This window comes from Anomaloglossus baeobatrachus, chromosome 6 (genome assembly GCF_048569485.1).
Source record: "Anomaloglossus baeobatrachus isolate aAnoBae1 chromosome 6, aAnoBae1.hap1, whole genome shotgun sequence".
In the NCBI taxonomy this organism is placed as follows: domain Eukaryota; kingdom Metazoa; phylum Chordata; class Amphibia; order Anura; family Aromobatidae; genus Anomaloglossus; species Anomaloglossus baeobatrachus.
In genome coordinates, this window is record NC_134358.1 from 259,898,908 (window position 1) to 259,916,554 (window position 17,647).

Here is a 17,647-nt window from a genome sequence, read left to right on the forward strand (position 1 = left end):
CCATGGACTCGGGTGAACCCTGATGTCACAGTGAACACGGACGAAAACGGCCGAAGAGTGACGAGCAATGCAAGGAATACCAGAAGTTAATGATCGGACACCGAAGCAGAAGCCGCTAGGAACCAGAGTCTATAGGACGCGTTGCGGGACCTCTAAGTGTAATGACAATGTTTATTATTAACGATATTCTTTATTTTACAGCCCCCTCTCCCCATCCCATAACTGTAAAATCCAAGCTCGGGGTTCGGACGCAAGTTCACATTATCTTCGAGCCCGAACACTGACTGTACAAAAAGTTTGGGCAAGGCTCCCGATCCCAAAACATTGGGGGGTTCACCCATCGCTACTCATAGAATAATAATGATTGCTCCTGTATGCATAGAGTATTCCTTGGCTTTTCTAACTTGGCCATTAAACGTCCGCCGATCAGAATCGAAATATGCCATTACTGTGACCCTCCATTTATACTTAAGTGACCTTTCCATAGTCCCCCCTATATTAGTGGTGAGACCACCCTCCCCATATTTACTGCATATTGTTAATTTGTATCCAAGAACTCTGCAGTGCAATTCTGTACCAGATAAGTAGATTTCAACAAATCTCAACTAGTTATTGCGAAAGATTTCTGTCTGGTAATTCCGCAGTGCGTAATTTCTTTGTGTGGAATCAGAGATTTCTCCCTATGAAATGAAATCTGTGTCACATCTGCAACAAAATTTATAGAAAAATCCTCAAGTAATACAGGATCATTTGGTGAGCCAGTCTGACATTGGTAACAGTTGGGGACAGTCAGCGGACTTGACAGATTCCCTTTAAAAGAGTTGCCCAAACATCAAAGTCCAAATGGTTGAGTCTGACACCTGGCACAATGACCGATCAGCTGTTATCAACAGTAGCTAGATGTGAAAGTTGAATGGAGCAGATGTGTGGGTGTTGTATCCATCAAAGTTTGGTAAAAACGGCACTTGGATATGGCGGATGAAGTTGCACCAGTGACGTTCTCTTAGAGTTGAACGACGTATACAAACACAAAATAAACACGTTGTCATGTATATCAAAATCTAAGTAATTTATTGTGTTATTTCTGACATCAGGTGACAGTCATTTTACTATTTCCACTGCTTCTTCTCGTAGTCCCAGTGGGAGGAGAAGCCTGTGACTGGATTCACCCTCATGTCAATCATTCTCTTGGTCTGCATCGCGATCCATTCATCAGAGAGGGTGTGAGGGACTGGACCAAACACTGAGAAGAAAAATAAGCCATTAGCAAATGTTTGGAACTTGATCAGTTTTCACAACCACATAAACAAAGGATCGGAAACCGGCTGACCCTGAATCGGAGACCCTGACTATCAGCGTGTTGTTGTAGTTCAGGAAGCCATATCTATTCATCTATCTATGTCAACCTTGTGTCAGTGTCACATAATGAGCAAGGCAACAAATGTCACTTTATTCCTCAAAAAGGCCATCATTTAATGTTACATCGCTAATATATACCATAAGATTATGATCCGCGGGGGTCCAAACTCTGACACCTCCGCTGATCTCTACATTGAAGGGACAGAAGTCCGTTCAGTATTTCTTCTGTAATTCTGGAGACCTGCTGTGAATGGAGCTATGTATTTTTCTGCACGGCAGGTGGCTAGGAGCATTACTGTGCAAGAAAAAATCATGGGGGATCTGACAGTATACCCCATTATTCAAGTGATGGCATAGTCTATCAATATGCCACCATGTACACCCCTTCTAACAGACTATTATAACATTTATCAATTATCGCTTTATCTACTTGCACAAAAGAATGTATTTTAAAATGGATCTGTCACCAGATTTCACATTTCAAACGGCATACATCTCAGACCTGGTGTGACTGGTGTGCTTACTTTGAAAAACCATGTCAGAATGGTAGTATAATAATAAGCATTTTATGACTTTGAGAAAAATTAAATCTTTATCAGCCAAGATATCCTCAGTCTCTCCTTACCCAGCTACCCAGCTTGACTGCCACCTGAGCAGTGTGAGATTCACCGGAAGCCTGGGCTGCAAACCGTCCAGAAATTCCAGGACAGTCCATAAAAACAGGGCACTTTTTCTTCCCTGTCCATAATTTTTTTTTTTTTTTTAGGCAATGTAATTTTTTTGAAGCTAAAGAAACTTATACAGATATTGACTGTAATTGTCATTTTACAGTGAATGCAGCTGATGTTCTCTTATCAAAATTATTGGCTGAACACTTGTATCATTTATCATTATGACTTACTATGGTTTTCTAATGTGTCCATAAAAATATTGTCTATGCGTGATTTTTTTGGTAAGCTTTCCAGAAAAAATAGTCAAGTTGGCAACCCTAGCAATATGTAGCCGTACAGACAGTGAAGAGCTCAATGAGGCTAGGCAGATAGAGGAGAGAAAATGAGAAGCCATCAAACAAGCTAGGTGGGTGGAGCAGGGAGGAGGGACAATGAGGTGCTGTCAATCAGGATAGATGGGTGGAGCAGGGAGGAGGGACCATGAGGAGCTATAAAATCAAGTTAGGTGGGTGGAGCAGGGAGGAGAGACCATGAAAAGCCATCAATCAGGCTAGGTGGGTGAAGCAGGGAAGAGAGACGAAGAGGACCTATCAATCAGCCTATGATGCTTGACCAGGGAGGAGGGACAATGAGGAGCTGTCAATCAGGCTAGGTGGGTGAAGCAGGGAGGAGAGATAATGAAGAGCTGTCAATCAGGCTAGGTGGGTGAAGCAGGGAGGAGAGATAATGAAGAGCTGTCAATCAGGCTAGGTGGGTGAAGCAGGGAAGAGAGACGAAGAGCACCTATCAATCAGCCTATGATGCTTGAGCAGGGAGGAGGGACAATGAGGAGCTGTCAATCAGGCTAGGTGGGTGGAGCAGGGAGGAGAGATAATGAAGAGCTGTCAATCAGGCTAGGTGGGTGGAGCAGGGAGGAGAGATAATGAAGAGCTGTCAATCAGGCTAGGTGGGTGGAGCAGGGACAATAAGGAGCTTTAAAATCAGGCTAGGTGGGTGGAGCAGGGAGGAGTGACAATGAGGAGCTGTCAATCAGGCTAGGTGGCTGATATAGGGAGGAGGGATAATGAGGAGCTGTCAATCAGGCTAGGTGGGTGGAGCAGGGAGGAGAGATAATGAAGAGCTGTCAATCAGGCTAGGTGGGTGGAGCAGGTACAATAGGGAGCTTTAAAATCAGGCTAGGTGGGTGGAGCAGGGACAATAAGGAGCTTTAAAATCAGGCTAGGTGGGTGGAGCAGGGAGGAGAGACAATGAGGAGCTGTCAATCAGGCTAGGTGGGTGGAGCAGGGAGGAGAGATAATGAAGAGCTGTCAATCAGGCTAGGTGGGTGGAGCAAAGGCAATAAGGAGCTTTAAAATCAGGTTCGGTGGGTGGAGCAGGGAGGAGGGATAATGAGGAGCTGTCAATCAGGATAGGTGGGTGGAGCAGCAAGGAGGGACAATGAGGAGCTATAAATCAAGCTAGGTGGGTGCAGCAGGGAGGAGGGATCATGAGGAGCTGACAATCAGGCTAGGTGGGTGGAGCAGGGATAATTAGGAGCTATAAAATTAAGTTTGGTGGGTGGAGCAGGGACAAGAGACAAAGAGGATCTATCAATCAGGCTATGATGCTTGAGCAGGGAGGAGAGACAATGAGGAGCTATCAAGCAGGCTAGTTGGGTGGAGCATGGAAGAGAGATGATGAGGAGCTATCAATCAGGCTAGGTAGAGATTCAGTTTACACCTTCAGAAAAGATTATACAGTCATTATGAAAGCCATTTTTAAATTAAGTACACCAGCCTCATCAGGCCTCAGAGACCTAATAATGTATGCAGTGTGTTTTGGGAAATCTGGTGATTAGATCTTTTTTGAAGATTTGGCATTTAATAAATAACATGAAAAGAAGTAAGGATGTTCACAAACGACTGTGTGGGCCATGGCCATGGTCATGAACATGTGAATACATATATACATGTACAAGCTTGCTTTAAAATAACATGATGCCTAAGAATGCCTAAGAATAATACTCTACCTAAGAATCAAGACACCAAGCTCTTCTTGTGCACAAATTGGAACAGAGCACAGTACAGGTAAGAAGTGATGACCCTTATGTCTTGTATGTGGTGCGATCTCCTCATAACCACAGCATAAAACACACAAAAATAGACTACTTAGCCCCAACATTAAACCACCTGCCTACATGTTTGTCTTCCTGTGGTCCCAATGCAACTCTGATGCCTTCAGATGACTATAAAATCTCTGAAGGTGTAATACCTGGCACCAAGACGGCAGAAAATGTACGTGGATCGGACCTAGTTTTTCAGCACAATAACAAATGATTGAGGCATTAACATCTGGGGAATTTGGAGGTGATGTCAACACCATGTAAGCTGTCATGTTCCCTTAAAGGGATTTACAACTTTAAAAAAGTGGCTCCCCAAATGCTTTTATACTTATAACATCATATACGCACCCTCCCTGGGTCAAGCACTGGTTTTCCTCCTCATGCTCCGTTTTCTGTATTTTGACTGCAGTAGTGATCTTGCATCAACAGCCCACATCAACCGCTGCAGTCAATCACTGAGCTCCACGGGCCTAGCAGTCTACATCTATCTTTCCTCCACTTCCTTTGCATGCATGCTCACTTTGATTTCCTTTCACTTGCCGTCAACAGAAAATCACGTATTGTTTAGACATTTATCAAGTCGGCTTCTAGCATGTTATTATTAAATGTGTTGGAAAATGTCCATTTGGTAACATTGTAATTAAAGAGTGTAATCCTCCCTCTGCAGTCTGCTATTCTATTATTGCACAGTAATTTCCAGATCTTATTTTTTTCTTTCTAATATTGTTTGCAATTCTTTTCTTTCAGCAACAAAACCAGATGGTGTTTTCAACAACACTAATGAGGTGGATCAGATTGTCCCAGTGCTTAGCTTAGGAGGCACATTAATACATTTAAGAAGATCAACATACCTACCAATCATGTAGGCTTCAAAGTACAAATCTCACTTTCCGTGTAATATCAGCCTATTTGCCTTGTTTTTGATACTTGACCTGTTTTACTTGCTTTCCAGGCACTCCTTGATATATCATTGCCACTTTCAGGAGGTTGGCATGCCAAGCCGCTTCCTGGCACCTGTAGTCTAGAGTGGGATAGTCTCTATTGTTCTGAACAAAGCCCCGTGCACAAAGACCTGTTTTCTACACATAACTCTGAAAGTGTAACTGGACATCGTTAAACGGACTTTTAGTACTCCACACTCTATGCAAAGCAGTGTTTGCCTACTTCAGAGCCGAGCCTAGATGAACATTTCTCTAAATCTCTAATTCTTCATTGTGAAAATTATTCATCTTTGATTGTATATAGTAGATGTATCACATCCAGCAATGTATTGTTAGTTATGATTTTATTGACTTATGCAGTTTAAAAGAACATTCACTTCATAAAAGGAGATTTACTCTTAGTATTAAGAGTATTTAACCATTGACTTATTTTCCAGTACACCATTACACAAGTCTCTAACTTTTAGTCGTTACTCTACAAAGTAGATGTCACAATATGACTGCAGAATGGCGAGGGACAGTGGGCTCCTATACTGTCCCTCAGGCTAGGGAATCCTAAGCTATCCCTGACCTCCGGATTACCCCTGAAGGTGGAGACTCTGGAATCCCGTGCCTAAGGGTACCGTCACACTTTAGCAACGCACCAGCGATCCCACCAGCGATCTGACCTGGTCGGGATCGCTGGTGCGTCGCTACATGGTCGCTGGTGAGCTGTCAATTAGGCAGAACTCACCAGTGACCAGCCCCCAGCCAGCAGCGACGCGTGGAAGCGACGCTGCACTTGGTAACTAAGGTAAATATCGGGTAACCAAGGTCTTGGTTACCCGATATTTACGTTGGTTACCAGCGCACACCGCTTAGCGCTGGCTCCCTGCACTCCTAGGCAGAGTACACATCGGGTTAATAAGCAAACATTTGCTTATTTACCTGATGTGTAACTCCGGCTACGTGTGCAGGGAGCAGGAGCCGGCACTGGCAGCGTGAGAGCGGCGGACGCTGGTAACGAAGGTAAATATCGGGTAACCAAGGAAAGGGCTTCCCTTGGTTACCCAATATTTACGTTGGTTACAGCTTACCGCAGGCTGCCAGACGCCGGCTCCCTGCTCCCTGCACATTCAGATCGTTGCTCTCTCACTGTCACACGGCTTTGTGTGCTTCACAGCGGGAGAGCAATGTCCAAAAAATAAACCAGAGCTGTGTGTAACGAGCAGCGATCTCACAGCAGGAGCCAGATCGCTGCTCAGTGTCACACAGAGCGAGATCCCTAATGAGGTCACTGGTGCGTCACAAAAACCGTGACTCAGCAGCGATCTTGATAACGATCTCGCTATGTGTGAAGTACCCCTTACTGTTCTCCTAATCAGATATAATCTTTTAGCCCCCAGGGAAGGAAGGGGCAGAAGTATGATGAAAACACAGATAAAAGACAAATGGGAATACCAAAACTCAAAAATTATTGAATGTTCTCAGTGAGAGGAACAAAATTTTGTTCCTCTCACTGAGAACATTCAATAATATTTTAACTGAATTTTGTTCCTCTCACTGAGAACATTCAATAATTTTTCAACTGGCTAACACGGTACCAAAACCTTTTCACTTGTACCAAAACTCAGACACACTGCAAACTCACAGGAACAAATAGTAAGAGACTAAGGAGAAAAGCTAGAGCAGGAAGGCAGCAACAAAAAGACAAGTTAAGATCTATGACCTTTGATGTTATTCTCTTGTTCTTTTTTCCTACATATATTAGTTGTTTGAATTTTCTTACTGTTTGGAAATTTTGCCTTATATTTGCAGTATGTTTCTTTGGCATAGTATTAGTTGCTAGGAATCCTGGAGTTGTATATGTTTTTGTTTTCTTTGTTGAAATTTACCTTCCAAATTTTATCTAAAGCCTATTGTTTGTTAAAAAATGTCAAAATTTGTACAATAAGTAATTTCAGTGCTTGTTACACCTCATTTTATGTTTCCCTTTTACCTTTTATAAATAGACAGTATACAAAAAGACAACAAGGGTTAACACCACAACCACTCACAGCAATAATGCACAACAACCACCAGTAAGTCTGGATCACAACACCTCTCCAGACCAGTGTAGGTAAGCTATAGCTGGCATTAATGTAATAGTACAGCCAGCATATGTAAAAGGGGAGTGAATGTGATAGTCTCTTTGATCACATGCTGTGGGGGAGCCAAACAAACAGCCCTGCAGAAATTCACTCTTGCTAACCTGCCTAAGGGTGGTTTTACACGCTACAACATCGCTAAAGCGATTTTGTTGGGGTCATGGATTTTGTGACGCACATCCGGCCGCGTTAGCGATGTCGTTGCGTGTGACACCTATTAGCGATTTTGAATCGTTGGAAAAACGTTCAAAATCGCTAATCGGTGACATGCCCCCCATTCCCAATTATCGTTGCTGCCACAGTAATGATGTTGTTCCTCGTTCCTGCAGCAGCACACATCGCTACGTGTCACGCCGAAGGAACGAGGAACGTCGCCTTACCTGCATCCCGCCAGCAATGAGGAAGGAAGGAGGTGGGCGGGATGTTCGTCCTGCTCATCTCCGCCCCTCCGCCTTGATTGGGCGGCCCTTAGAAAGGAGGCGGTTCGCCGGTCATAGCGACGTCGCTAGGCAGGTATGTGCGTGTGACGCTGCCGTAGCGATAATGTTCGCTACGGCAGCGATCACCACATATTGGCCGTACGATGGGGGCGGGTGCTATGACGTTCGACATCGCTAGCATCGGCTAGCGATGCTGCAGCATGTAAAGCCCGCTTAAGTGTATGGGTCGACACCAGCGTCTCCCTGCTCTGATCATAGACATCAGAAAAGTCAGCCGGCAGCGTGGCAGAAACTGTAGTTTCCACAGATTCTGATGCCGCCATGACAGTTGGCGATGCCTGCAAAAATCTCTTTGCGACCATAGAAGTAGTTATCAGTCAATTTGTGAGCACTGTCCTGCAATATGGAAAAAGTTGTATCTAGGTAATTGCTACATATGGTTGGGAAATGAAGGCTGAGGGAGGATTTACATTGGTAAAAGTAATGAAAAATATCTATTTTGTGCATAAAAGCAATATAGGGGAAAGGGGCAAATACCTCATTTAAAGGGGTTCTCTGGGAATAGATAAAATAAAGTACGCTTTATAAATTGTTAAATAACTTTAATTAGAAAATCATACTAATTTTATCTAGGGCGTTAATCACTGTAGAATTAAAATTATAGCCACTTTGTTATACAAACAGAAATCTGTCCCAGATAGTTAATTGGACAAGTGTCTAAGTATATAACATAGAACCTCTGCCGTCTTCCTTCATGTGTTGAAAAATGTCCTCCCTATTGATATTCTAATACAAGAAATGCCATGTTTGCTGAGCAAGGGGAATACATTTAATAGCAGAAACTGCTGTGTGAATACTGACATGAAAAATCCAATAGCTATATGTAAGAATGAAAATGTGAAAAATGGAATCTGCATTACAGTAAATTCTTATTACCTTAAAAATATAGTCTTTATTTTTTATTGAACATATATGCCACAAACAGAGTACATACATACATAAAGTCATAAAAATGTATTAAACTGATTTTTGAAGAAAAAGGTGAGAAAAATAATTAATCCTTCTCTCACCCTTCCTTACATACGGGGGTCGGCGTCCAAATTGACCATGACGCCCCCGTTCCTCGTCGACTGTCGACCTAAACTGACCCTCCACTCACTCTAAAGAAAATACCAGTGTGTCTAAATAACAGTGGGTAAGGTGCAACACCAAAGATGAAGCCCACAAGATTATATGCACACAAATAGATTGTGCAAAGGAGGGAGTTATGTCCGTCACTAATCATCAGTCGCAGACTAGTTTACGTCCAGGATTCATCGGGTGAATCCTGGACGTAAAACAGCTTAAGTCAATATTTGATAATCATTGTGTGTCGACTTGAGGACGTAGTCTGGCCTATCCCTACTAGTCTGCGACTGATGATTAGTGACGGACATAACTCCCTCCTTTGCACAATCTATTTGTGTGCATATAATCTTGTGGGCTTCATCTTTGGTGTTGCACCTTACCCACTGTTATTTAGACACACTGGTATTTTCTTTAGAGTGAGTGGAGGGTCAGTTTAGGTCGACAGTCGACGAGGAACGGGGGCGTCATGGTCAATTTGGACGCCGACGGGGGCGTGTCCTGGCTATGAAGGAGTGAGGACGTGACTTGTCTTAGCTCCTGCCACTGGACTTTATAACTGATGATCCACGCAACTGAGGACTCTGCAACACAGGCTATGCAGCGGAGGAGACGAGGGAGATCCCAGGGGTGCAGCAGCAGAGCTTCACAATCGGAGGAGAGAGGGATCAAGCACTTTTTATCCAGGCCGGGGCAGAGAGAAGCTTCACAGGTGGCACCCAAGATGGCTGCTAAGGCTACACATGAGGTGAGCTCAGCGTGCAGCAGTGAGATGGCAGCTATGGAGATGCAGGGAAAGGCTCAGCAGCTGACCCGACTGAGAGGAGAGACCACCCGGAGTGAAGAGGAAATACAGAAGATAAGGCCAGACAGCCCAAGATTACAGGTACAGGGGAAACCCGGAGTGAGAAGCACGGGGGAAGTGCCTGCTGATACAAACAGTAGCCCTGAAGCCTGGAGGCCTCTGGAGGGGGAAGTAACGTCCCCTCCTATAACACACATGCAGGAGTGTGAGGAATTTCAGGAGGGGGGACACTGCACTGCAAATGAGTTACAGGTCCCTGACAGAAGTGAGACTGTACCCAGGGAGAAGCACAACATAAATCTAAAGTTACCAGATGCAGACAAGCATGCAGGGTCAGGGCCAGCCATAACAACACAAGAGTCAGGAGTTCTGACAGAGCTTAATGAGATGCGGGCACGTTTCTCAGCTATACCCACCAGGGAAGATATGGAGGCATATATAACCAGGCTGGAGCAGGCGTACCGCACAGAGCTGTCAGCCCTGAAGGGGGAGGTGGAGAGAGTGGACACCCAGAGTCAAGTGCAGGCAGCTAAAATTCAGAATATGGAGGACACTTCACAGGCCCACGGGGCACTATTAGAACAACACTCCTGCCAAATACAATACGTGGTTGAAGCAATGGATGATGCTGAAAATAGGGGCCGAAGAAACAATCTCAGAGTGCGCGGCCTGCCTGAGTCTGTCGAGTCCAAGGACTTACATGGTACCCTTCAAGTGATCTTCAATAATATTCTGGGTGAACCATCAAGCCAACCCCTGGAATTGGATAGAGCGCATAGAGCGTTGGGCCCCAAACCAGCCCAGAACGACCGACCTCGGGATGTGATCTGTAGGGTCCACCGCTATGTTATTAAGGAGGCCATTCTGTTTAAGCTCCGCAGTGGAGTATCACCATCGTATGAGGGGAGCCAAATCCAGATTCTACAAGATCTATCCCGTTTTACCTTACAAAGGAGAAGAGCTCTTAAACCTCTGCTGGACATTCTCCGCTCATACGAGTTTCCATATAGCTGGGGGTTCCCCTTCCGCCTGCAGGTTCGGCACGCGGGACGAATGCATGTTCTTCGGTCTCCGGCGGATTTACCCTCGTTCACCGCGGCCTTGGACACTCCATTAGTGCCTATAGAGGACTGGCCGGACTTTCCAATGGGGGGGGGGAGTCACCGTCCCAGCCGGTGATCGGATGCGTGGCTCTCATAGAGAAAGAGGAGGGAGGCCGGTCTGATGTATAAGAGAATGGTGGATTAAATTGTTCTAGTATGTTTTTGGTTATAGGATCACAGTACGATGGAGTCTATCCCCTGGTCCTGATGGGAATTTCGTGTTGTGGGGTTATTGTATCGCCCTGGACAGGGGGGTGGGGGGTTCCCTCCTTCCATCCTGGGTGTAATGGGGGGCGCCCCTCAACATTATAAGGTACAATACCCTCTCAAAGCCCCTTCTCCCTTCTTTATACAGAGCTTTAGTTGCAAATCAAAATATATATAGTTAAAAGTTGTTTTTTAGTCCAGGGCAGGGGGCTCCTTTGTGGAAAGTTCCCTCCCTGATTGGGATAACACGCCACAGGGTAGTGGCGTAGGATTAACATCCCTGGTATATAGAGATTCTTATTTTTCTGCATTTACCTCTAGTCTATTTGACCAAGTATAAGGGTCACGTTACGACCCTACAGGCAAGAGGTGCTTTGACCTTTTTGCCTACGGTACTCTCTTTGTTTGTAGTTTCCTTCATATACTTAATCCTTCTACCCCCCCCTCTTTTTTTTTTTTTTTTTCTCTCCCCCTCTCCTAACCTTCTCTATTCTCTCTACCCACACCTCTCTTCCCATCCCCATCCTCTGACCCTACTTCCCGGTTCCTCACCATTCCTCCTCCTCAGAATGACGCAGATTACCTTTGGCTCATTGAATGTGAGAGGCCTCAATGTCCCGCAAAAACGGTCTCAGGTATTCTTTGACATGCATAAGAAACGAGTCCATATATTATTGATTCAGGAAACACATTTCAAAACTGGTTACCTCCCTAACTTTAAAGACAGATATTACACCAAATGGGTCCATAGCACCAACCCAGAGTCAAAATCAAAAGGGGTGTCTATAGGCATCCATAAAGCCCTGGTGCACACGGTTCTGGACACGAGAGTGGACACTGAGGGAAGATTCATTTTTCTGAAAATTAATGTTAATTCATCTATCTTTACCATTGTCAATTGGTATTTACCAAACAGAGATCCGGCGACGTCCTGTTCCTCTCTCCTGTCATCATTGGATGAATTCGCAGAAGGGACCGTGATCGTGGGTGGCGATTTAAACTTCACTTTGGACCCTAAGGTAGATACAACTTCGGGACACAATTTTCTCTCTCTCAGAAAGCTAACAAAAGTTAAACGCTCAATACAAGAGCTTCGATTGGTAGATGTGTGGAGAACGTTACACCCAGTGGAGCGTGACTACACATACTTCTCCCCGGCTCACTCCTCGTACAGCCGCATAGACCTGTTTCTTGTGAGCCAAAAGGCTCTGACTTGGCAGATACAGGCCTCTATAGGCAGTATATCCTGGTCTGACCACGCTCCTATATTCCTGAGCCTTACTATCCCAGATGGGGCAGGGAGGCCGTGGTCTTGGCGGCTGAACGATAGTCTGCTTGGGGATCAGGGGTGCATGAAGGATCTACAGAACACGATTGATGAATTTTTAGAAATACACTCAGAAGACCCCACAGCCCTTCCCGTGCAGTGGGAGGCACTTAAATGTGTGTTGAGAGGGGTTTTGATCAAACATGGGGCTAGGCTTAAGAGAGAGAGAGCCCAAACCATTTTGTCCCTACTTCAGAATATTTCAGATCTGGAAAGGGCCCATAAGAAGACATTATCACCTTTGACACTGGCGGAGCTAGTCAAAAATAGAGAGGAGCTTAAATCGATTCTCGACCGACAGTATGAGCGACATAGGACTAGAATAAAAAGATTCCTCTATGAGTATGCAGATAAATGTGGTAGACCACTAGCTAGGATTCTACACCCTAGGGGAGACCCCAGCCACATTCCCATGATTAAACAAGCAGACGGCTCTTCGACTCAGAACCCAACTCTCATCGCGGAACAGTTCCAAAAGTATTATAGAGACCTATATAACATAAAGGGCAAATTTGGAGACATGCCACATGACGCATTAGAAAATAAAATAAACGACTACGTATCCAGAACGGCCCTACCGGTTATACCCAGCGCTGAGGTTGAAAATTTAGAGACGGACTTTACAGAAGCAGAAGTGGCATCTATCGTTAAAGAATCTCCCTCAGGCAAAAGTCCGGGTCCAGATGGGTTCACCCCTAAATTTTATAAAATATTCCAAACTCAGCTATCCCCGTTCTTGACTAAAGTATTTAATTCCATCTCAGAAAATTCCCAATGGGTGGCGCAATCTCTCGAAGCCCATATATGTGTTATCCCCAAACCGGGGAAGGATCACATGTTAGTTACAAATTACAGACCCATTTCACTGATCAATCTAGACCTAAAACTTTTTTCCAAAGCCTTAGCCAACAGACTTGCTCCTTCCTTGCCCGGGATAATACACACAGATCAAGTGGGGTTCGTACAAGGTCGGGAGGCGCGTGACAATACCAACAAACTGTTCCTCCTGATGACCCGGTCGAGGGCTCATTCTCTTCCCATGTGTTTACTCTCAGTGGATGCGGAGAAGGCCTTTGACCGGGTCAGTTGGAATTTCATGATGGCCGCTCTAAAGCAGGTGGGTTTGGGCAAAAAATTTTTTAGATAGGATTGCGTCCCTTTATTCGAGACCCTCAGCAAAAGTTAGGACGGATGGGTTTCTGTCGTCATCGTTTCAGGTCCACAATGGAACAAGGCAAGGATGTCCATTGTCACCTCTGCTCTACGTCATTGTCATGGAGCATCTCGCGGTCGCCATAAGAAATAATGCTAGTATCCATGGGATAGAGGCCGGGGGAGGGAATCGCAAGTTAGCTTTATTTGCTGACGACCTTCTCATGTTTATTTCCCAGCCACACATATCCTTCCCGTCTTTGCTCAAAGAGTTTGAGGAGTTTGGTAACTTAAGTAATTTTAAAGTGAACTTCTCTAAATCAGAGGCTATGAATGTGACCCTGTCGGCGGAAGATCTAGCCTGTACAACCCAAAATTTTCCCTTTAAGTGGCAACCGTCAGCTATAAAATATCTGGGGGTAGTTGTACCTCGGGATCCAACAAAAATTATGCATCATAATTTTCTACCCCTGATAGAGAGGACAATTAGGGATTTAAAGAAGTACGACAAAAAAAGACTATCGTGGTTTGGGCGTATCAACGCTATTAAAATGGATGTTCTTCCTAGGTTTCTTTTCTTGTTCCAAACGGTACCTATTCAGCTGCCGGGGAGTTACTTTTCCAAAATTCGGACGGCTTTGTCAAGGTTCGTTTGGGGGAATAGGAGACCTCGGACAAGCATAAAAACTCTTACCAGACACAAAAATAATGGAGGGGCAGGGCTCCCAAATTTCCAGTTATACTACAGGGCAACTATTCTAACGAGGATAATGGATTGGCACTTCCATAGGAACTCGAAACAATGGGTCGCGATCGAACAGGACGGATTGGGAGTCCCTTTGCACTTCCTCTCGTGGATGGGAAAGGAGAGTAGGTCACAGATAGAGAAGGGAATGGAGTTTATTTGGACAGTGATGGGGACGTGGGACGGTGAGGTTAAGAGGGGTTCTCTCTCACAGGGGAGGGGTCCACTTACCCCCCTCTTCGGCAACCAGGAGTTCCCTCCGGGGCTTCATTCCAATAAATTTCTGGGATATGCTCGGGTGGAGGAAACTCGTTTTTTTCATGTGCTCCAGGGAAATACCCTGCCCCCTTATGCATCTCTACGGGCCACAGGGAGAGAGGTTTCCTGGATAGAATATATGCAGCTGAAATCGTTTCTATCCAACCAGGACAGGTAGAGGAAGTTGAGGACCCCCCCTACTCCATTTGAGAAATTGTTCTTGCAGGGTTCGTCACCTGGGCATGTCATCTCTCTTATTTATAAAATGCTGAACCAGAGAGACATGTCGGACAAACCCAAATTTGTCTATAGATGGGGAGAGGAACTGGGAGAGGACATTTCGGAGGACAGATGGAGCAGGGCGTTTCTGTGGACCCACAAACTTTCTCTGGCTTGTGCCGCCCAAGAGAAAAACTATAAAATTCTCACAAGGTGGTACCAATACCCGACCAAATTGCATGCTATCTTTCCCTCAGTGTCCGACATGTGCTGGAGATGTGGTACAGAAAAAGGGTCTATGTTACATATATGGTGGAGCTGTGCTAAATTGCAACCATTCTGGGACTCAGTGTTTTCTCTGTATAAAAAGATGAGTGGGGGTGAGGTGGAGAGATCTCCCCAGGTGGCCCTCCTCTCTATCCTCCCAGGTTCATTCAACTCACAAAAGAGGGACCTGCTGCGATTTTGTTTAGCGGCAGCCCGTATAATTATTCCCAGATACTGGAAACAGACTAGATGCCCCACGTTAGCTGACTGGGTAGAGGAGATGGCAAACCTCCAGAGAATGGAGGAACTCACAGCTGAACTTAATGGGCTCACGGAAAAATTTATCACAGTGTGGGGACCGTGGATTACGTTCATGGAGTCTCCTGAGTTCACGGTGAGTCTGGCAGGTTATTTGGGATGAGAAATGGTGACATACCTTGTCTTCCCCTCTCCCCACACACTTTTTTCCCCCACCCCCTCTTTACCCTACTTTCTTCACTCTATTTGATTCCTTCTTTTCTAAGCTTATATCTGTTCTTTTTTTTTTTTTCTCTAGTTTTCTACTTTTTCTTAAATGTTTATTCAATAACTTAAAAGGGGATTGTTTTATGCTGAGAGTGGTCTTGTCAATTATCAGGAAGACATGTTTAGCTGGAACTCTGATTTCTAGTGTATGGTTTGTCATGGAGTGTTAACATAAGGATAGCTTATAGAGTTCCAATGAAATCTACAATGTGATGTTATTTTTCTCATTCCGAAACTGAGAGATCACTGTTTGTTTTATAATCTTTATAAATGTTCAAGATGTATGCTTGATTTATAAACTTAATAATAAAACAGATTTGAAATTTGGACGCCGACCCCCGTAAGGAAGGGTGAGAGAAGGATTAATTATTTTTCTCACCTTTTTCTTCAAAAATCAGTTTTATACATTTTTATGACTTTATGTATGTATGTACTCTGTTTGTGGCATATATGTTCAATAAAAAATAAAGACTATATTTTTAAGGTAATAAGAATTTTCGGTTTTTGATGATTATACTTTACCTTGGTATCTATATTCGTTTTTTTTGTTTGAATCTGCATTACTGCCATGAATATATGAATAGAGAGAAATGTAGCTATTGAATTGATCAATGCAACAGAGCCCCAACACTACGCCAAAGTATTTCTCTACGTTGGGGTCCCTAGCTTGTGTGTGTCCTCTCATGCAGTTAAAAAACCAGGCTATATATGCGTATAATGTGGACTGGCAATAGGTGTGAGTGGGGTGGGTTCACAAACGAAAAACTACTAACTAACCTATTGCCAATCCACATGATACGGATATATAGCCTGGGTCTCAGCTTCCCATACACGGTAAGTTTTTTAACTGCATGAGAGGACACACACAAGCTAGGGACCCCAACGTAGAGAAATACTTTGGCGTAGTGTTGGGGCTCTATTGCATTGATCAATTCAGTAGCTAAATTTCTCTTTATTCATATGTTCATGGCAGTAATGCAGGTTCCATTTTTCACATTTTCATCCTTACATATAGCTATTGGATTTTTCAAGTCAGTATTCACACAGCGGTTTCTGCTATTACATGTATTCCCCTTGCATAGTCACTGGTGTGCATACCTTATCTCCCCATAGTGATTTTTTTTAGGTTTTTGCACCCAGTTCAGACTTAGAATGGTGTTCCAAACGTTATTCCTTATATGTTTGCTGAGCAAAGAAGCCACTCACACTACTGTCCACCCTGTCTTTCTTATCTACTACTGGTGATTTCAGGGGTGCTGAGGTAAGAAGAAACCAATTACATTGTTGTCTTTCTTATCTAATACTGCGTGCAGAGGTAAGAAGCAGTTGCTCAGACTGCTGTCCACCCTGTCCTTCTGATATAATACAGGAGATACTAGGGATCCTGATGTAATAAGAGGCTGCTCACACTGCTGTCTACCTTGTCTTTTAAATGTAATACTGAAGATACCATTGATACTGAAGTAAAAAGAAGCATCTAACAATTCTGTTCACCAACTCTTTGTGATCCGAAACTGTAGATACCAGGGTGCTGAGGGTAAGAAGGGTCTCTCACACTGATGTTCACCTCGTCTTTCTAAATATTGAGTGGCTGCAGATGACCATCAGAACCTATGCTATCTGTAGGTCACAGCAGCCACTCAACATTCAGAAATAATGGATAGCAGTGTCCACAACCTCTTCTTAACTCAGCACCCCTAGCAGCTTCAGTATTATATCAGAAAGACAGGGGGGACATCAGTGTTAGTGGCCTCTTCATACTTCAGGATCCCTGGTATCCCCTGTATTAGATCAGAAAGACAAGGGGGACAGCAGTGGGAGTAGCCTCTTGATACTTCATCATCCCTGGAATCTCCAGTATTAGATCAGAAAGATATGGTGGACAGCAGTGTGAGTGGCCTCTTCATACTTCAGTATCCCTGGTATCTCTCTTATTAAATGAGTAAGACAGGGTGGACAGCAGTGTGAGCAGTCTCTTCATACTTCAGCATCCCTGGAATCTTCAGTATTAGATCAGAAAGACAGAGGGGACAGCAGTGTGAGCAGCCTCATCTTATCTCAGCACTCCTGGTATCTCCAGTATTTTATTAGAAAGACATTGACGAGAGCAGTGAGTGGCCTTTAATATTTCAGCATTCTGGATCTTTCTCTTATTATATCAGAAAGACATGGTGGACAGCCGTGTGAGTGGCCTCTTCATACTTCAGTATCCCTGGTATCTCTCTTACTAAATGAGTAAGACAGGGTGGACAGCAGTGTGAGCAGCCTCTTCTTAC

The 17,647-nt window shown here is 44.3% G+C and overlaps 1 protein-coding gene across 1 annotated transcript in view; it reads right to left on the reverse strand.

Moving 5' to 3' along the window:
* Positions 1 to 1,051: 1,051 nt before the first annotated feature.
* LOC142243190 (cytochrome c oxidase subunit 4 isoform 1, mitochondrial-like) overlaps positions 1,052 to 17,647 on the reverse strand; it is a 209,394-nt gene continuing 192,798 nt past the window's right edge. Inside the window, exon 5 of the mRNA XM_075314830.1 lies at positions 1,052 to 1,243. Coding sequence (XP_075170945.1) covers positions 1,110 to 1,243 — 134 coding nt within the window. The 3' untranslated portion in view covers positions 1,052 to 1,109. The remainder of the gene's footprint in view (positions 1,244 to 17,647) is intronic.